Consider the following 19,588-nt stretch of genomic DNA (forward strand, 5'->3'; position numbering starts at 1 on the left):
GGAACAGAACTATGGCTCCCAGACCTGTCTTCTTTCTTTCTGTTTTATTATTTGCCTTCTCTTAGTTTCCTTTTTTAAACATAACGAAAAAGAAATTACAAGGCTATCTGAGAAATCTAACAATATGGTAAGATTTTTTTTTTAACTCAATTTCAGCTGCATTTAAAAAGATCAATATTTGTCTTCCCTGTTTTACAGCAGCTCTATGCCGCTCAGCTGGCCAGCATGCAGGTGTCACCTGGAGCAAAGATGCCATCAACTCCACAGCCACCAAACACAGCAGGGACGGTCTCACCTACTGGGATAAAAAATGAAAAGAGAGGGACCAGCCCTGTAACTCAAGTTAAGGTACTCACCTTGCAGGATTGTGGAAACAGTTTAGAAAATAGTTTCACAAGAAAGATAGTGAAGCAGGCTATGTTGGGCATAAACAGCAGGAAACATAGCAACATAAAGCAACACCAAAATGTCCCTCTTTGTGGTAAATTTCATGATTGAGCATTGAGAAACAGGTGTTTCCCTTTTGATAACAATAGTGCCATATTGTGAGATCTTTACCTCAATCTGCAAACTGACTTTTCAAGAGTTTTCCCCCTTTGGATTCTGGCTTTTATTTTTTAATGCTCATTGGCATGAATGGCCATAATTTTATTGCCAGTCTTTGTCATGGACTTGTGGCACTTCTCTCTGTGTGTCTTAAATAGGGAGGGAGTTAACTTATAGGACCAGAGAATTGGGATCTTGAAACATTGGATTTAAAAAGAAGTGCAAAATAGAATTTAATGCTGGACTCTGTAAGGTTTGTTGTGAAGATCTCTCCTTCAAAACTAGTTATACATGTTTAAGGAATGAGTTGTCATTGCCTAATAATGCTTTTGATGCCATAGAGTTGTGATAGGATAAACAGGCTTTCCCAGGTTATGTCTGGGACATTAATAGATATCTTTTCTCACTAATTTTCAGTGTCTTGAAACTAGGCAGCCAGGAGGCACTCGGTAAGAGGGAAATTGATGAGCCACTGCAATTTTGTGCTGCAGCTGGTACCTGTAGGTGGCACTTGTCAGTTTTATGAATGCAGTTGCTTTCTATATTGAATTATCAAATTCAAACAGAGGAACAATTGTTTTGTATAATTGACTTCTCTACTTGGAGGAGTATGAAAAGTATAAATGCTTTATTGTAATATGATTAAAGTACTGCATTTGGAGAAATTTTGCAGTTATTAAATCTTCACAAGGGAAACAGCTGAGACCAACCAAATTAATAATTGGCTGGTATACAATCACCGAAATTGTTTTGTTTTCTAAAATTTGCATATAGTAATTTTGAGATTCCAGAAGGTCTTTTAATAAAGTAGATCCCAAATACCAAAGATCAAAAAATGTGAAAATCATTAAGAGAGGTAGTTCTGTCTATGTTCCAACCAAAGTCCAAAGAAATCGGTGAACATTTATGTTATGTTGTTAGAAATATTGAGATATTACAATAGGAGGTTTACATTTAGTAAGACAGAATCACTTATGAAAACAGATTATTTTATGTTTCCAGAGTTTGTGTTTGTGAATAAGAGAACACTCCAACTCAAAGACACTTTGCTTACTCGTAGTTGTTAGAGTATGAGTATATCAAATATCAGTGACTTGAGCTATTCAGTATTAAATATTTTAACATAAAGAAGTCATTTTATAAGTAAGTTGACCAACTGGAACTGCACCAAACCAAGTCTTTACTGGATGAGTAAAATGTTCCTTGGTTAAATTCAAGTTTATATCTGCTTTTACCCTTCCATCTTTGTGAGCCAACTGAATTTTATTACTCACTTGACCACATGAAAATTCTTAGAGATCTCTCTGCGGTAGTTTGACTTGACCATATTCTATGTTAATAACAAAGGAAATATTTCTTTTACTTATTAGACTTTTTATTGTATATATGGGTAAAAATATATAGACCAAAACATAAAGCAAATGTTTTAAATTTAAATTATAACTCCTATCTATTACTGAAGATGTTCTGAAAATAATCTTATAGTTTGCTAATTTAAAGAACTGTGGTTACGAAAATCTCTCATGTTTCTCTTTATAGTCATTGCTTTTTCTCTGTATATAACGTGACTACTTATATTAAATTCAGACAGAACATAGGCAACATTTGCTGAAAGTAACAAAAATAAATATAGATGTTCTGATGTACCTTTTCCCCCTAGAATTTTTGTCTACTATAACTGTCAACATCAGAAGTCAGAATGTTTCTGTTAAAATAGTGGTTCTACCACTTTTACTAGCTCTATCATGTTGGCCAAGCTACTTAGTGGCTTTCTACTTTAGTTTTCTCCTCTGAAAAAAAAAAATGGAGTTAATATTATTATAGGTCGTATATACACCCTCTAGTATTATACTGAGTATTCTATAAATGTCAGTGGTAGTGATGCTGCTGGTGGTCGTTATGATAATGAAGAAGATAGTGTGGTGGTTTTAGTGGTTGTGATTGAAATATCTAGTTGTACACTGGGAGAGATCCTAAATAAACACCTAGAGGATTTCCACTGTCGACCATGATGAGGGAACAAAATCAGATTTACTCTTCCAGCTTAAACAACTAAAACTCAGTAGGAAAATTATATAAAACAATGGTTTTCAGACATTTACAATAGTAGTACAGGACAGTGATTCCTATGAGAAGAGAAACAAGTGAGGCAAGCACTACAATTGTTGCAGCTCACTATTGGAAGGAAGTTTCCAGGCAACTATGCAGGAAGCTTCATAGGCTCCCTGAGTAGAGAAACAGAGTTCAAAGTTTAGGGATGTTAATGCAGATGGAATTTGTGAGACAGGGTACCAGAGAGGAGCAAGCTGCATGGAGAAAGAATGCTGAAGATCTGCAAAAGGCTCCCCCTGAGTATTTAGCTGAGTACTGATCAGCTCATGCATGTGAGAAACTACCTGAGGTAAGGGGAAACACCAGAATGTAGCAAACAAAACAGCTGCAAGATTCACAAAGGACCAGAAATAGCCAGAGTGGAAAGATCTCCTGACACATGGAGCATCAAGTAGAGTCCCCAGAAGGGTATTACGTCAGTAGTGGGGACAAATTACCCCTACTTAGTGGCTGTTCTGACCTTGCCTAACAATGCTTAGAAGTAAGTCTAGAAAAGGATCAAATTGTTCTGTGTCTCAGAACAAAGTTTTCAAATATTTAAATACATAAACTTCATCACCCCAGAAGGTAAAATTCACAATATGTAGCATCCGTACAATAAACATCAGGCTTGCAAAGCAGCAAAAAATATGAATAATGAGAAAAATCAATCAATAGAAACAAACCCAAAATGATACAAATGATAGAATTAGTAGAAAGTAAAAACAACTATTATAAGAGACTTCCAAGTAGCACCAAATGAGGTAAGCATCTGCTTTCCTAAAATCTCATCTATGAAGCTGGACAAAACTGACAAAAACAGTCATTTTGGCATTCTTAAAAATGACCAAAGTTATATACAATCTGCGAAAATATTTATGCCTCTTATATGTAAGAATAGTGGGGGTCTGTGACATTCTGGCCTAGGGCTATTGTTATTTCCCCTACTCCCAGGTTTGGTTAGCACAAAGTTATCAGGACAGGGCAGGCTGTGAGGACCAAGAGTTCTGCCATGGTGGAAAAGGATTCACTTAATTGGGAGTTGGTAGGCACTAGCCATGCCCAGTGGTATTATTGATTAAAGTGGCAGTTACTGAATTATACAACTAAGTAAAAAAATAGAGTATTTCAAAGTTGAAAAAGATGTAATAAACTCCATATGTTCAAGAATATAGAGGAAAACAAGAGCATGATAAAGCAAGACATGAAAAACCTAAATCAAATGTCTAGAGATGAACAATACAATGTTTGAGATTAAATATATATATGTGTGTGTGTGTGTGTTTGTGTGTGTGCATTAGATGGGTTTAGCAACAGCTTAGACATTTCAGAAGAAAAGATTAGTGAACTTGAAGACATAACAATATAACTATCCCAAATGAAAGGCATAGAAAAAAGACTGGTCAGTACTGTGGGGCAACATGGAATAGACTAAAGTATGCAGTTGGAGGCCCATAAAGAAAAGGAAGAAAGAGAAAATTGTATTTGAAGAAGTAATGACTGAAAATGTTCCAAATTTGATCAATACTTTAAATTTAGATGTTTTAGAAGCTCAGTGAGCCCCAAATAAAGGAAACGTGGAGAAAATTAAGTGACCACCTACCATATAAATCACTATTATTTAGATGTGAGTAAAGGAACAAACTAGTTCAAACATCCTTTGAATTAAGAGCAAAGGGAAGTAAATTGCAATTAAGTACATAAGATAATTTTGACATTCATAATGGATGTAACCATATTGCTTGAGAACCTGTCCTATGTATAAATATACATAAACATACACTGCAATGCATATGAGAAATTGCCTTTTCCCTATGAACACACACACAAAAATCTGTGGCATCACTATGTTATCAAACAATAGACTTATTTTCTCTGGTAGTTCAGTAGAAAAGGGGCCTGAAATTTGGAGTCAAATAAATTAGAATTTAAATTCTTTCCCTCCCTATATGGCCTTAGACAAGGGATTTTGTCATTCTGACCTCCATTTTCCTATTTGTAAATTTAGAATAATACTGGCCAGGCTCATAGCTATTGATGGTTAAATGAGCTAGTATGTGAAAATGCTTAGTACAGTCCTTGGTATATAATTGCTTCTTTGTGCATGCCGTTTTTATTTTCTCTTTCTAATCTTCCTTCAAAAGTAGTATTTTCTGGCCTCTCTTTCTGTTCCCCCTTAGTCAATGATATTAGTACTGGAAGAGACCTTAGAGATCATCTAGTATCAGACCCTCTTTTCGCAGATGAAGAAATTGAGCCCCAGCAAGGTCACATGGTTACTAAGGGGGAAAATGTTCTGTTACCAAACTCTATTGGATCTTTTAAACAATGGCATTAAAAGCTAGTTCTCTTTGCCTTCTCAAAAGCAAAATGGGAGTTAACATTTGCTGACAATTTTATTTTAGAACACAATAATGTAGATCTTAAAACTGAACATTTAAATAAATATGCTCATATTATAACTAAATTTCTAAGATGATGAAAGTGTTATTTCGAGTATTTTATGGCAGGATAAATGAGACAAAGTAAAGGAAAGAGCTTAGCTTTCAAGCTCCTGGATGAACTACAGTTAAAAGCCAGATATTTGAATACTGTCTCAGTGTAGAAGGACATGTATCTTAAAATAGACATTCTGTAAATATATGTAGAAAAGCATATAAAGAAACATCACTTTAAACATGAAAAATAAATTGCATATAGCATAGTATGTGAAACATAATTATAATCTATCCTTGGTCTTTGCAAAAATTAATTTTAAACATGAATAGAGACCAGAATATAGACCATGAAGAGTACCCACACCCAGAAAGCCACATAGAAGCCGTGTTGTGGCATGCGGCTCCCTGGGCAGGGGCCTAGTACATCAGAAGGCTTTCCATGTTTCCATTTTTAAAGTGCTTGCAATTGTTTGATTTAAAATATATATTAAAAAATTAGCTGCAGAGGCTGTTTATAGCTACAAGAACTTTTCAGAGAGAATAACACAAAAGCACTACAGAGCTGCTGAAATTTTAAATAATTCTTTGTAAATGCCCTAGGTTAATTTAGATCCCTGAAAACACATTAGGAAATTAAGCTGTAATGTGAGCTAATTCAGATTTTAATTTGGCAAAAAGAATGATCCAACTGCACAGTTAATGTAAATAGAAACATAACGCAGGGAAATTAATGAGGTTTCCTTCCGATGAATCTTCAAGGAGGTAGATAATTAGCTTCTTTTGTTATTTTTGTAGGAGAATGTGGCATTGTCTCTGAGGTGTAAAATAACTGTGGCTTACTAAGTGATAATGTGCTTCATTTGTCTTTTGTAAAAATAATTATTTATGTTAAACTCTTGTAGGATGAAGCAGCAGCACAGCCTCTGAATCTCTCATCCCGACCCAAGACAGCAGAGCCTGTAAAATCCCCAACGTCTCCCACCCAGAACCTCTTCCCAGCCAGCAAAACCAGCCCTGTCAATCTGCCAAACAAAAGCAGCATCCCTAGCCCCATTGGAGGAAGTCTGGGAAGAGGATCCTCTTTAGGTAAATGGAAAAGTCAACACCAGGAAGAGACTTACGAATTAGGTAAAAGAAAGCAAACCTGTTTAGTTATGACTGATATTTGTTTCCAAAGTGCTCCTTAGTAAAAGATAATACTCATATTTTCTACTGAAACATAAACCAATTTAGTATCTTCTTTTATTAGAACTTTTGGAAAAGGTCATGATATAAATCCTGCTGGGATGGATTCTTTAGATGATAATGAGTTAGATGCAGCAAATCATAGACTTAGCAATTGCTATATTTGGTCAGTGCTTTGACACTGAAATAATTTTTCAGGGACATAGGACCTGGCTTCAAAGCAACCTTCCAAAAGGCCAAAATTTATTTGAAATTTTTATCTTCTATCAAAGTGTATGTGAATTTTACGTCTTATCCCATATTACTTTTGCAGTAAAACAAATATGAACGACACACTTCAAGAACATATATGAAATACTATTGATATGTAGGAAGAGATGTCATAATGTCTGACTCCTTATACTCCCGTGGAGATATATAGCCAAGTATCTCTGGGAATATTCATAGCCCTATGTGAAAAGTATGGAGGAAAAAACATGGGTTTTGGAATGAGGCAGGCTTGTACAGAAAGCCTTCATTTTCTAGCTGTGTGGCCCCAAAAAAGTTATTTAATATTTTCAAGTTCAGTTTCCTAGTATTACTAGCTCATAGGTTATTATGAGGATTAAAAGAGAAAAATACGTATAAAGTGCCTAGTGCAGTTTAGAACCTAAAAGGCATTCAATTTAAAAAAACTGGAATGAATATCAATACATGTACGTATATAAGTGGAATGAAACAATAAATGTGAAAGTAGTTGTCAGTAAGAGAGTGCCAAATAAGCATTAACATTATTGTTACTATACTCTTTGTTTGGAAATTAAGTCTCTTAATTTGTTATACTTATACTCTTTGAAAATTAAGAGACATAATTTCCAAACACACACAGATTTAAAGATTAAAGGGACAAGACCTAGCATTTCTTCAGATTACCTTCCTTGTGTTATTGAGTTCTGAAGTCTAAAATGTTTATTTCAATAGATAAAATCATGTATAAGAATAGCCATTAACAGCTTAAAAAATTCTTGCCTATTTTATCTGATTCAATGTTTCACAATAATCTTATGAGTTAGATAGTGTATTATTACCCTCATTGTACAAATACATACATTGTGGTTCTTACAGGTAGAATGACTTGCCCACACTCCTGCAGCTGTTAATTAGCAGAAACAGGACTAGAATCCAGGTCCTCTCACATGTTACTCAGTGTTCTTTTTGTAAACTCACAGTTAGAATATTTGCTAAATATGCTGAGTGTAAGTGAATCTTCTGATGGTGAGGTGTAAATCTTCCTCACTGAATTTTGGGATACTGGATCTCTACAGGAGCATATTCTCATTTTGAGTAAGGATGCGTTTTTCGGGACCTGAAAGTTTTCATGCCAAGTTAGTGGTATCCGTATAGAAGATAGAATTAAATCATTTCCAGCATGTGAATATGAATACCCCTTGGCTGGATTTTTGGAAGTCGTGAGATGAGGGAAAAAAGCCAACAAGAAGATAAATTATAGAGTTGACCTTGAAATGGCCCTCCTAGAATTCACTCTGAAATTGTTTGGAAAGCATTTGTTTGCTGTCCTGAGTATCATGAGAGACAGAGATGACTGAGTCACAGGCCCTGCTTTTATGGAACTCGACTCAGCAAAGCATATTTCTTAGATCATGAGCTAGAAATGGGCTGAAATAATAGTACCTGTGTTTGAACAGCACTCTTGTCCAGATGATATTGGATAGAAATGGTCTTTTTACCAGAAAAGCTCCAGAATAAAAGCTGTGGGGCTAAAAAGTGACTGACTTAAAAAAAATTCCATAGATAGCTTGGAAATTTTTTCCAAACTCAAATGCATATGCACGTGCATTGTACACACCAGACATCCAGTATGAGCTTGATTCTGCACTCATTTCTTCTGTCCTGCCTATGAGAGGTGTACACACACACATGCTATGAAATGCTTATACAAGCCCTTAAGCAAGTGGATCACACTAACATTTGTTACAGCAGATGAAACCTATCTATCATCAAACAATTGCCCTCTTTTTGTCTAAAACTGGAAAATCTTATTCAAAGTATTCATGTTACAGTAAAATGCAAGATATCATGGAAAATAAGTCAGTTTAATATTGAAATTTTTCCCTCTGTGTTGCATGGAATACACTGGAAGTAAATATTTATTCTCACTTTTTTTGAAGCTTTGTAGTTATGCGAAAACCAGTCCCACACATATCGCCTCACTGTCGTGAATAGAGGGAGCTGATCGCAGTGGGTGTTCGAGCTGGGGGTGGGGAATGGGTTGTCATTCTCTTGGTAAATAACTGAGGCAGCCTAATGAGAAGAATGCTTCATTAACCAGCCAGCAACTGGGGGACTGGAGAGTACGGTGAATTCCTTCCGCCCCCTCTTTCCTGCAGTGGACATATGAACACACAGATACAGATATCACTAAAGTACACATGCAGCCTCACAGATTTTTTTTTTTTTCCTGCGGGCCAGAAACCACTGTGTTGTATTAGCACAGCAACTGTAATGGGTAGCCTGGACAAACATCTCTGCCTCCTCCCCACTCCTCACCCCCTTCCTCCCCATAATTTCCCCACAGAAGAAGCAGCATTGTGCACCAGTTGTACATAACAGGCAGAGCAAATACCTTCCCCCAATATGTATACAATTGGAGTCTAGGAACCTTAGTCTGTGAGGAGGTAGGTAGACAGAACCCAGATAGACTGGAGTGCTGGGGTTTTCTCCAAGGGCTAAAAGAACCGAGCACAACTTGGTTGCCCTGGTTCTGTGTTCTATGTATATTATTGTATAGTTTAAAAAATAGCAAATGTGCACCCCTTCCGTGTTCAGAGAATGCAGTTTTCTACAGGGGAGGGTATAGTAGTAGTACTTTTTAGGAGTCTGACCTCACAAGCCTCTAATAATGCATCCTGTGTATGCAGATATCCTGTCTAGTCTCAACTCCCCTGCCCTCTTTGGGGATCAGGATACGGTGATGAAAGCCATCCAGGAGGCGCGGAAGATGCGAGAGCAGATCCAGCGGGAGCAACAGCAGCAACAGCCACATGGTGTTGATGGGAAACTGTCCTCCATAAATAATATGGGGCTGAACAACTGCAGGAATGAAAAGGTAAAACTGCTTCCTTGTGTCACTGGATCTGCTAGACTCGTTGGCTCACTCTCATGTGGTTCTTTCCAGGCTCCCAGGTATCAACCTGCAGCCATGGATTTGGGCTTCCAGCTTGAGGGCTGTCTTGTACTTTACTAAAATCTGTCATGTAGTATCTGTAAGCATTATTGCTGATTAACAAATATGCCCTTTCCCACCCAGTGTAAGTTGCCTCCCAGGCACCCAACCTACCTGCCTATTGGTGTGTTTTTCTGTCACATTCTGAAATAGATGTATCTTAAAATAAAGGAGATGTATGATGTTATTAGAATAAAAATAGAGTACCAGAATATTAAAAAAGGAAGACACATATGTGTTTACAATGAAGACTAATATGTTACCGTGACTCACCATTAAATGTAATACTAAACTTCCTGACAACCAGGACAAAAAATGAAGCAAAACAAAGCAATTTGCAAATTGCATTCATTTGGTTTTTGATCCAGCAAATTATTTATTGTTTGTTCTATGATGGACTCTGTTCTAGGCACTGGAGATGCAGCAGTGAGCAAATCTGACAAAGATACCTGCTTTCCTAGAGCTCATATTCTAACAGGAGAGCACAGACAATGAAGAAATAAACAATTAAATAGAAAATATAATGGCAGGAAGTCAATAAATGCCATAAGAAAAAATAGAAGAAGCAAGTTAAAGGAATAGGGTGTTATAGGGTTGGTATGTTACATGGAGTGGTAAAGACTCTCTGAGGAAGTGACATTGACATCTGAATGAAGCAACAGTCCAGGCCATATGAAAGGCAGGAGCAGGGGCATTCCAGGCACTGGGAATGATGAACGTGGAGGCCCTTGGAGGATCAGATCAGCACCAAGGAGGCCCAGTGTGGCAAGAATGGCACAAGAGACAGCACAGCAGGGGATCATAAAGTAAAAGTGATAGGGTGGGCAGAGCTTATTAGACCTGGTAGACCCTGGAAAGGCTTTTCATTTTATTCTGAGTGTGATGGGAATCCCTAGACTGATTTTGTCCAGGACATTGACTTGATCTGATTTACGTATAAAAGATCATTCTGCCTACTGTGGAAGATTGGACTATATAGGAGGTTAAGAATGGAAACAGGGAGACTGGTTGTGAGGCTATTAGTAGACTGAGTGAAAATTTCTGATTATCTGATAGAAGGGTACTAATCTGATCATGGGGGCTCTACCCTCATAACTTCATCTAAACTTAATTACCTCCCAAAGACCCACCTCCAGTGACCATCACATTGGAGATTGGGGATTCAAGACAATGGATTTTGAGGGGACACAAGAGTTCTCTCCATGGTACCCTATATTGTTGAATTTGTATTGTCTGTTGAAGTTCAAACTTAGACACTATTAACTTCAAGTTCTACAGATTAATTTTAAGTATTTCTCATTGACTTTTTAAATTCATTTGGGAGGGAAAAGTCTGAAGTTTAAAAGGATAAAACTTTATTTTGCTTTGGAACACATGGGAGAGGGATGAGAGATGAGGTCAAGATAGATACATAGATGATTGATTGATTGATTGATTGATTGATAGATAAATTTGAACTTGACCTAAAACATATCACACTGAATATAACTGAGTCCCAGAAGGTAAGCTGCAATATTGTTTCTACAGAACCAGAAAACCCTGGTTTCCAAGTTGAAGAGAGCTGTTTTCTCAGTAGACAACCTTACTGGGGTTGAATTTGGAGCACTGGAAAAGTTCATTATTAGAGATGTTGTGTTCATGAGCTCTCCTTAACATGGTCTCTCTCCCTCCTGCATAATGTCACTGTTTTACACATATATTTTGTGATTCTTGTAGGCTTTGTTTAGTATCTACAATCAGTATCTATGATTGCTTGCTAGATTAGTTTAAGTTAGAAGAATAAATGAAGGACAGCACTAATGGATTCCTGTGATGGTAGCTTTGGCTTTCTCATAATCAAAATATCAGTCTTAATTTTATGGGCTTCCATGGGGCACTACTTTTTCTTCTGAGCATCAGATTTTCTTCTGAGCCAAAGAGGGTAAATATTAATATATAATGTGCAATTAAACTGGAAAATGAATTGTGACAAATTCAGTTTAACTCTCTTCAAAATTATTCATGTTAGAACCATCCATTTCCTTAAATATAAGATCTTTCCATTAGATTTATGAGTTTATTCTTTGTAGGCCACAATACAGTTGTAGGTAATTTTTTGTGGTGCTGTTGACATAAAACTTTATAATTTATTAAGCGTACCTCTTCTTTCTCTCATTTGGACACTCTTTGCAGAAGAATGTGGCACAGATTTGGGTTTCCTGGGAAATAGGTCTTGAGATGAAGATCAGCATGCGGGTTTATTAGGGAGTGCTTTTAGGATTTCTAAGGGAAGGGAGAAGACAAAAGCCTGTACAGCATAGTGAGACCCCATTTCCAGAAAATAAACAAGTTTTAATTTTTTTTTTAAACCCAGGACTGTGCAGAGGGAGAGGTTGTGTTCTGGTGCCGTCTCAACTAGGGCCTCTAGCAACCTCATAGGAAGTTTCCAGGCTGCTACGGCCATTCAGAATTGTCCTAAGTTGGGGTGAGAGTGTGAGCTTTTATATACCTGCATCAACCAGTCATTGGATAATTGATGCTATGGGAAGAGGACATGACCTTGAGTGAGGTGACTCTCTCCAGCTAAGGCAGTGCTGAAGAGGGCCAACAGCTAAGGGCTAGCTACTAACAGCATTTCCAGCAGCTGAGGGAATAAATCTTCCAGTACTGAAGGGGGATCGGGGCTGCACAACACTGTCCACTATAGCTTGTTACATTTAGTAATGTTAGATGTATACAAGACAGTCTTTGTGTATATCATAAATGTGAGCCAACACTTACTAACAGGCATAAGGATACTTATATCTTTATAGTACATATAGAATCATATATGTGTCCATATGGCTACACGTTTGCTCATGATAGGTCTCATTGTATTGGGTAAATCCCTGTTTTGGCACTTTGAAATGAAACATTGTTGACTTGATCGGCCAGAACGGCACCAATGGAGTTGTTCTGGTTGGCTGTGTCACGGGGTATTTAGGCTCTGTTAAATATATACATTGTAGGGACAATAGACTGTAACGGCACCTTAGGAGCTGTTCTGCTCCATCATTTCAACATAACTTCTGTGCATGAATTGTCAGTGTCCTGCCAGCAGATGTCTAAGTAAGTTACCGCCCTGGGTTATAGCTTTCCACACCAAGAACACCAGCCATCCTCACTTCTGTCTGAGTACCAGTGCAATTAGATCATACTATAGCCTAATTGCTTACCAAATTTTGTTGTTTTGACATCTCTAAGATAGAGAGTATTTTAGTCATGACAATACATAGCAGAATTTTAATTAGACTGCTTCTAAGTCTCCTCAGAGCTAAGCTAGGGCATCTGGCAAGAAGACAGGCAAGGCAGGGTGGGCCTTTTTAATGAAGGGGTAGATGTTAAAGTATGTTCTGTAACTCTCTGACCTTTTTGATGTTTGAATGCTGACTCAGTGAAAGCATTGGTTGGAATGCTTTCCTGCATAGGTATTATGTAAGCCAGTAGACTGATTACCTACTGATCACAACTGCTCATGAAAAGTCAGATTACACACCTGTACACATGTGTCCCAAGCTGCTATTCACTTCCTCATCTGGGAATCACTTGAGAAAAATGCTTGACCTCATCAGGTGTCAAAGTGAGCTACAGTGGACACTATTATCACACTTTACTTGCCTCTGAAGTATATGGGTAGAATTAAAACTGTAGAGTAAAAGAATTGGAGGGAGCATTACATTTGATCAAGTGCAATCACTTTAATATGCAGATGGGAAAGCTGAAACCTAGAGAAATAAAAGGACTTACCCACAGTCATAGTGTATTTGTGGCAGGACAGAAATTAAATCTCAGCTTTCCTAATTCCTAGTTAATTATATTTCCACTTATAGAACAGTACCAGATTCATTTATTAATTTCCTATGTTATCTTACATTTTACACTGGCAATCTCAAAGCTTTGATGAAATAAAGCAGGGAATAAATAAACAAAAACAGCAAAACAGAAGAGCATTTAGCTCCCTGCCTTCTCTATACTTGTCACCTTCTGTCTGGGTAGGGCATTCTTTCCTGCCATGGTGTCCGTTGCTGCTGGCACTGGAAACAGAAGGTTGAATGATGCTGGTATAGACAAAGAAACAAAAGAGGTGGCTAGACCAGGAGCAGTCATAGAAAGACAAACTACATGTAGATTACAAAGAGCATGGATTTTAGAGTTTGTTAATCCTGGGTCTCAGTTCTCCCTGTGCTATTTTCTAACTGTGTTACTTAAGTAATTTACTTAACCTCTCTGAGTCTCAATGATCATTTCTATAAAATGGAGATAATTATCCTTTTCTTGAAGGGATATTTTGAAGAAACATATGTACAGCATATAGTTTGCACAGAAGATGCTCAATTAATATCAGATTCTTTCTCACTTTCAGATGGCAGGCAGCTTGTCAAATCTGCTGTTTAGTTTTTAAATTTTATTTTCTTTGATACTCTCCACTGGTGAATGAGTCAACCTATTGGTCCTTGGATTCAAAATTTCTTAAAAGAGAAAAAAAGGATACTAAGATGCTAACAGGCAGCTTCTTACAAAGTCAGGATATGCATATTTCTTTTTCGTTTTTGGAGTGACTTGTATAAACTGGCTACCTGCTAGGATCTGGCTAAAGCCAACATGATAATACTCAACTCTGATTATGTTAGTGTGCTAGGGAGCTTTTGTTCCTACTTATTTAATGTATTCTTTAATGTATTTCCACAAAAGCAGAATTTTAATCGATAATTTTTTGGAAAAGCTTGACCTGATTCTTGATAGCTATTTACATTTCTCATACCCAAATAATATTTTTCAGTGAATTAAATAGGAAAAAAAATAATCCAATCATTGGGGCACATTGTAAACTTGTTCCCATTTATTTAAAAAGCCATTGTTCATTTTTTGAAAGTGTAGATTCTTGCATTTCACCCATATGTTTCACAAATATGAGAATAGCACATCAGTATTACACTGATGTAATACTGCCCCCTTTTATTGGAAAAGAAAAACATACTGGACATCTTCTGCTTCGCATTGTCAATTATCATAGCTCCTTGTTATTCATACAATTGATTCAGGTATTCGTTGTTGCATGACAGGATAAATTTAGTCAGAGGATCAATATAGCTGTACAGCAGTAAACGAAAGGGGCTTGTGAGAAAATTATTTAGCAAAGTGTGTTGGGAATGAATGAGCTCCTTCTATAGCTCGCAGACTAGTGAGGTTTGGTTGTTTTCAAAGGCGCACATAGTCCTAATTAATCAGGATTGTCATTTTTGTGAGCAGTTGACTAACATGTTTGTGTTGCTTTTCTATGTCAACCTATTCTCAAGACAACAACTTGTACTATGAAGAATGTGAGGCACATTAGAGATTTTTGCAGTAAGGGAAGAAATTCTAATTGTAATTCTCCTCATTTGCAAAGCAGAGCAGTAGTCACTGTTTAAAAAACATTTGTGTACTACTCTTTCTTTATGTCACGACAAGGAATATTTTTATACTGCTTTCTATGCTCCAAATATATTATTACATATATATTTGCTCTTGAACCTTTCCAAATTCAGGGATGTCGGTATTACTGTCCTTGTTTCACAGATGAAGAAACTAAGACCAGCTCTGGATCACTTTACTCCAGCATTTCCTTTCCATCATCTCATTTGTTCCGTACATGTCTGTGAGATTGATAGCGCAATTTTACTTAAAATCTAAAACAAGACACACATCTGAGTTTCAAACATCAATTTAATGAAGTGAATGCTAAAATTATGAGCTAAAGAAGTCTATCTAGATATATGTGCTTCATACGTATTTCTTTGAAATGAATAGCCATATTTATACTTGCGATAGTATTTTTTTAAAAGAACATACACAGATCAAAAGTGCTATAAAATTAGAGAAAAGCAAGGTAAGGTTTATTAATGTTGGATTTTACATTTGAACTAATAACATTGGGCAACTATGAAGTTCTGTATGTAAGCTCCTGGCTGAATGTAATCATTAAGTTCTTTTTCTTTCTGTTGTCAGGGCTACTTGATTGGTTGCCTAGCTACTAGCTTAAGGCCAAACTCATAAAAAACAACAACAAACTTGTTTGCCTCCTTTCTTCTCTGTACTTTAAACAGAAAAAAATGGTGAGAATTTATATATAAGTGTATAAGTTCGGAATACTTCCTAGGGATAGGCGTGGGTGTAGGAATAAATATAAAGCCTTGAGTTTTATTTATACATGTTTTAGTCAAAAGGCCACATCTAGTTAATGTATCTCTCAATGAAAGGGCTAAAATTTGATATATACAGTTAATAATATTGCATACATTCTGTGAAAGAGTTGTTGGTTTTGTTATGTATGGAGCAAACTTACTAATTATGAGGATTTCATAGACCTAACCTCCCATTATGGCAGGTAGTTTCTAATCCTTAATCCTTCTAGATCTAATCTCTTCTAGATGTAATCTCTTAATCCTTCCAGACCAGCTGTTCTCAACTTTTTTGGTCTCAGGGACCTTTTATAGTCTTAAAAATTATCAAAGACCCTAAAGAGTTTTGATTTATGTGGGACTTAGCAACCAATATTTGTCTTATTAAATATTAAAACTAAAACATTAAAAAATATTTAAGATAACAACGAATCAATTAGATAGTAATATAAATAACATTTTCGAGTATTAACTATATTTTCAAAGTAAAAAAAAATAGAAAAATGGCTTTGCTTTACATTTTAATGAATCTCTTTAATGTCTGATTTATTAGAAGACTGCTTGATTCTGGTATCTGCTTTTACATCCAAATTGTCTCGTTGTCATGTAGTTTCTAGAAATCTCTATCGTACATTCAAGAGAGAATAAGAATGAAAAAGGCAAACAATATCTTAGAGTTATTATGGAAATAGTTTTGATCTAGTTGACCCTCTAAAATGGTCTTTGAGATTGCCAAGGTGATTCTTTGAATATATGCTATTCTAGATCATGTAATACATATATCTACATTATGTGTTTTAACTGTATTCACCTTAACCTTAATAACAGTTTTCACTGATCAAACACAGTAAATGTTTAGAATTGACCAATGGCTTTATTCTATTTGAATTAAGGAGCAAAACGGTACAGTTGTACTGTTTGTGTTTATACGTTGCCTTGATGTAAAAATAATTTTGGTTGGTTTGCAGTGATGTGTGCAGTAAAACAACATAGAAACTAAATAGAGAGGAGATTGTGGGAAAGAAAAATTAAGGATAGGAAAATAAAGTAAGTAGGCAAAGCTGAGATAAGTGAAGTGCATGAAAATTCTTGTCATACATATTTACCTAATTGCCAAAGGAGGACCACAGACTTGATTGTGAGCTTCCTGGTAACCAGGCAAAAAGGAAATGTATTACAACAGCCACAGTATGCTATAACATAAACAGCTTCTCAGAAGAAACATAGGTGCTCTCCTCTGGGTCCTCACAAAAGCTTGAGACATACCTAATAATGTACCTATAACATTCCTATTCAGTTTGAGAACTCAGTAATTTTGCAGGGCTATTTCTTAACAGACCTTTCGTTTATCTTTTAGATGCATTTTTACCTACAGTTATTTGCCTTAGTTTAGGTAATGTGACTGACATTGCATACTTTTTTGCAGCACTTTATTCCATGGACACACTTTTTTTAAAATTTCATTCCATTTGTATTAAGTACTTAGTATATATAAAGCATAGTATTAGACATGTGAAGTGGAAAGATAACCAGGGTTCAGTACTGGCTTTATCACTATTATGCTAATATCTCAGAACCTAAGTTTCCTAATCTATAAAAATATCAGGATTTGAGAATTAAATAATTCAATATTCAACCTTCTAATAAAATATCATATATACCAATTGGGCATTTAATAAATGCTTACTCCCTTCCTCCCTCTTTCCCAGTCTTCTTCTTTTCCTCTCTCTCCCACCTTTCCACCTTCCCTTCTTTTCTTCTTTCCTTCCTACTTTCCCATCCATTTAATTAAGGTTGTTGATAAGAGCAAAGGCTTTGGAGTTAGACAGCCCTAATGTCTCCATCTGAGAAATGCTATTAATTTGCATAGTTTCTATGATAAGGGTTTGTTGTGATGATCCAATAAAGTACAATCATCCCTCAATACTCTTGGAGAATTGGTCCAGGACCCCACCTCCCCACCCTGCAGATCCCGAAATTCCTGGATGCTCAAGACTCTTATATAAAATGGCATAGTATTTGCATATAACCTAGGCACATCCTCTCATATTCTTTAAATCATCTCTAGATTACTTATAATACCTAACACAACATAAATGCTATGTCAATAGTTGTTGTACTCTTTTTATTTCTATTATTTGTATTGTATTGTTATTTTTAATTTAAATTTTTTTTAATATCTTCCTTCCAAAATTGGTTGACCTCTCAGATATGGAGCCCATGGATATGAAAGGCCAGCTATAATCAACATAAGTGATGTCATTCAGAACCTGACACATAATTCGTAGAAAAGCAGGCTGAAAGAGATGGTTGTCGTGGCTAGCTTAAGTTTTATCCTTTTAGATAATTGCAAACCATTGTAGGTGTTTGTGGATGGGGCACATTTAATCTAAACTACATTTTAAGAAGAATGTGATGGTGGCAGTTTAAAGAATCGGCGAGACCTTTAGAGAGGTGTGCAAGAGTGAAGAGAGCATGTGTTTTGGAGTCAGAGTGACCAGGGCTTCAGATTCTGCTTCCACAGCTCACAGGTCTGTGACTTCCTTGAGCCTTGGTGTCCTTATCTGCGATTAATAACACTTAGTTCCCTTGGTTATTACAGGTTGTATCAAAAAACTATGAAACCATAAGCCAGGTACCTAGGATTATGTATTTAAAAATCCATTTTCTTCTCTTGTAGGATTCCCAAGACCAGTTCTGTAGGAGGAACTCCATTTGAAATTTCTTTAAATTGGCCTTGGTCTCTTTTGCACTCCTGCCCTTCCTTAGCTTAGAAGCTGTCCTGTTGTTGTGGAAACAGGGCTTTCCCAGTGGAAAGACAACCAGTATGCAGAGGAAGGATGTATCACAAGTATAGTGTCGGGTGACTTAATGCTATGTCACCCCACATAAAGAAATTAATTTCCGAAGAAGTCCCAACCTCCAAATTAAATCAGATCCATCTAGGTGGCCTTTAGAATCCACTTGTTGTAGTAAACATTTTTTAAATATCTGAGTTGCAGAACAAAATCAAAGCACATGTTGTCAGGAATTTTTTAGTTATTTTTAAACAGCACATTAAAGAAAATATATATAGTTATGATTATCATCAAAACAAATAGTAAGTTTGAAGTCATTTGATTGTGGGAAAAATTTTAAATATAAAATTGAGACTATTTAAGTGACAAATATATTTTTTAAAGTCTGCTACATTTAAAGTTGGGTTCAGTTTAAAATGCAACTTTAGAATGGCTGAGTAGATTCTAAACTGTTTTCCTAAGTTTTCACAAAGCTCCTCAAGACAGTACAAGCTGCCTCCTAAGTCTAACAAAGAATCTGTCTAAATTCTGATTTTTAGATTCCTCAGAGAAGCACAAGTGATGACTTGAAAACACACTATGTTGTTTTACTGTGTGCATGCCTTTAGGAAACTGGGTCCACCTGGATTTTTCTGAGCTGGGAGGAGTGTGCTCTGCTTAAAAGCAATCTGAACCTTCTGCTGACTTTGGCATTCCATTTCTTGGATGTTGGTTTTGGTATATCCTGAAGATTTTCCTCAGAGATCTTTGCCCTTGGGAATTAGGGATCTAATGTGTGCTCTGTCCAAAAATCTCTTAATCTATTTCTATTCTTACAGAATTATAACTTGCCCACATTACCTCTAGTCCAGTGATGACAGATCTTTTCCCTTTAGAGATATGAAATATGAACTTCTTTGTTTTTATAGTAGTATAGTAAAAATTCATATATTCAGCACTCTCAACAGAAAGACCATTAGTCAGCACTTCTTCATCACACTATAAGAAGAGTTGAATCAGAGCTAAAAGAGCCCTTAGAGATCATTTAGTACAGCCCCTCATTTTATAGATGAAGAAACAGAGAAGTGAAGTGATTGCCCAAATCCAGCCACAGGGTGTTACTGTGACTGGGACCAGTCCCTTGTCTCT

The 19,588-nt window shown here is 36.3% G+C and overlaps 1 protein-coding gene across 50 annotated transcripts in view; it reads left to right on the forward strand.

Moving 5' to 3' along the window:
- Nucleotides 1–19,588, forward strand: part of SOX6 (SRY-box transcription factor 6) — a 660,184-nt gene that overhangs the window by 572,542 nt on the left and 68,054 nt on the right. For 32 of the 50 annotated variants that reach the window (XM_077963255.1, XM_077963268.1, XM_015114789.3 and 29 more), the window contains 3 exons: nt 199–348; nt 5,978–6,203; nt 9,179–9,366. In XM_077963255.1, coding sequence (XP_077819381.1) covers nt 199–348; nt 5,978–6,203; nt 9,179–9,366 — 564 coding nt within the window. The remainder of the gene's footprint in view (nt 1–198; nt 349–5,977; nt 6,204–9,178; nt 9,367–19,588) is intronic. The other 18 variants (XM_077963265.1, XM_077963242.1, XM_077963257.1 and 15 more) reach the window with 1 other exon arrangement.

Source organism: Macaca mulatta, chromosome 14 (genome assembly GCF_049350105.2).
Source record: "Macaca mulatta isolate MMU2019108-1 chromosome 14, T2T-MMU8v2.0, whole genome shotgun sequence".
NCBI lineage: Eukaryota > Metazoa > Chordata > Mammalia > Primates > Cercopithecidae > Macaca > Macaca mulatta.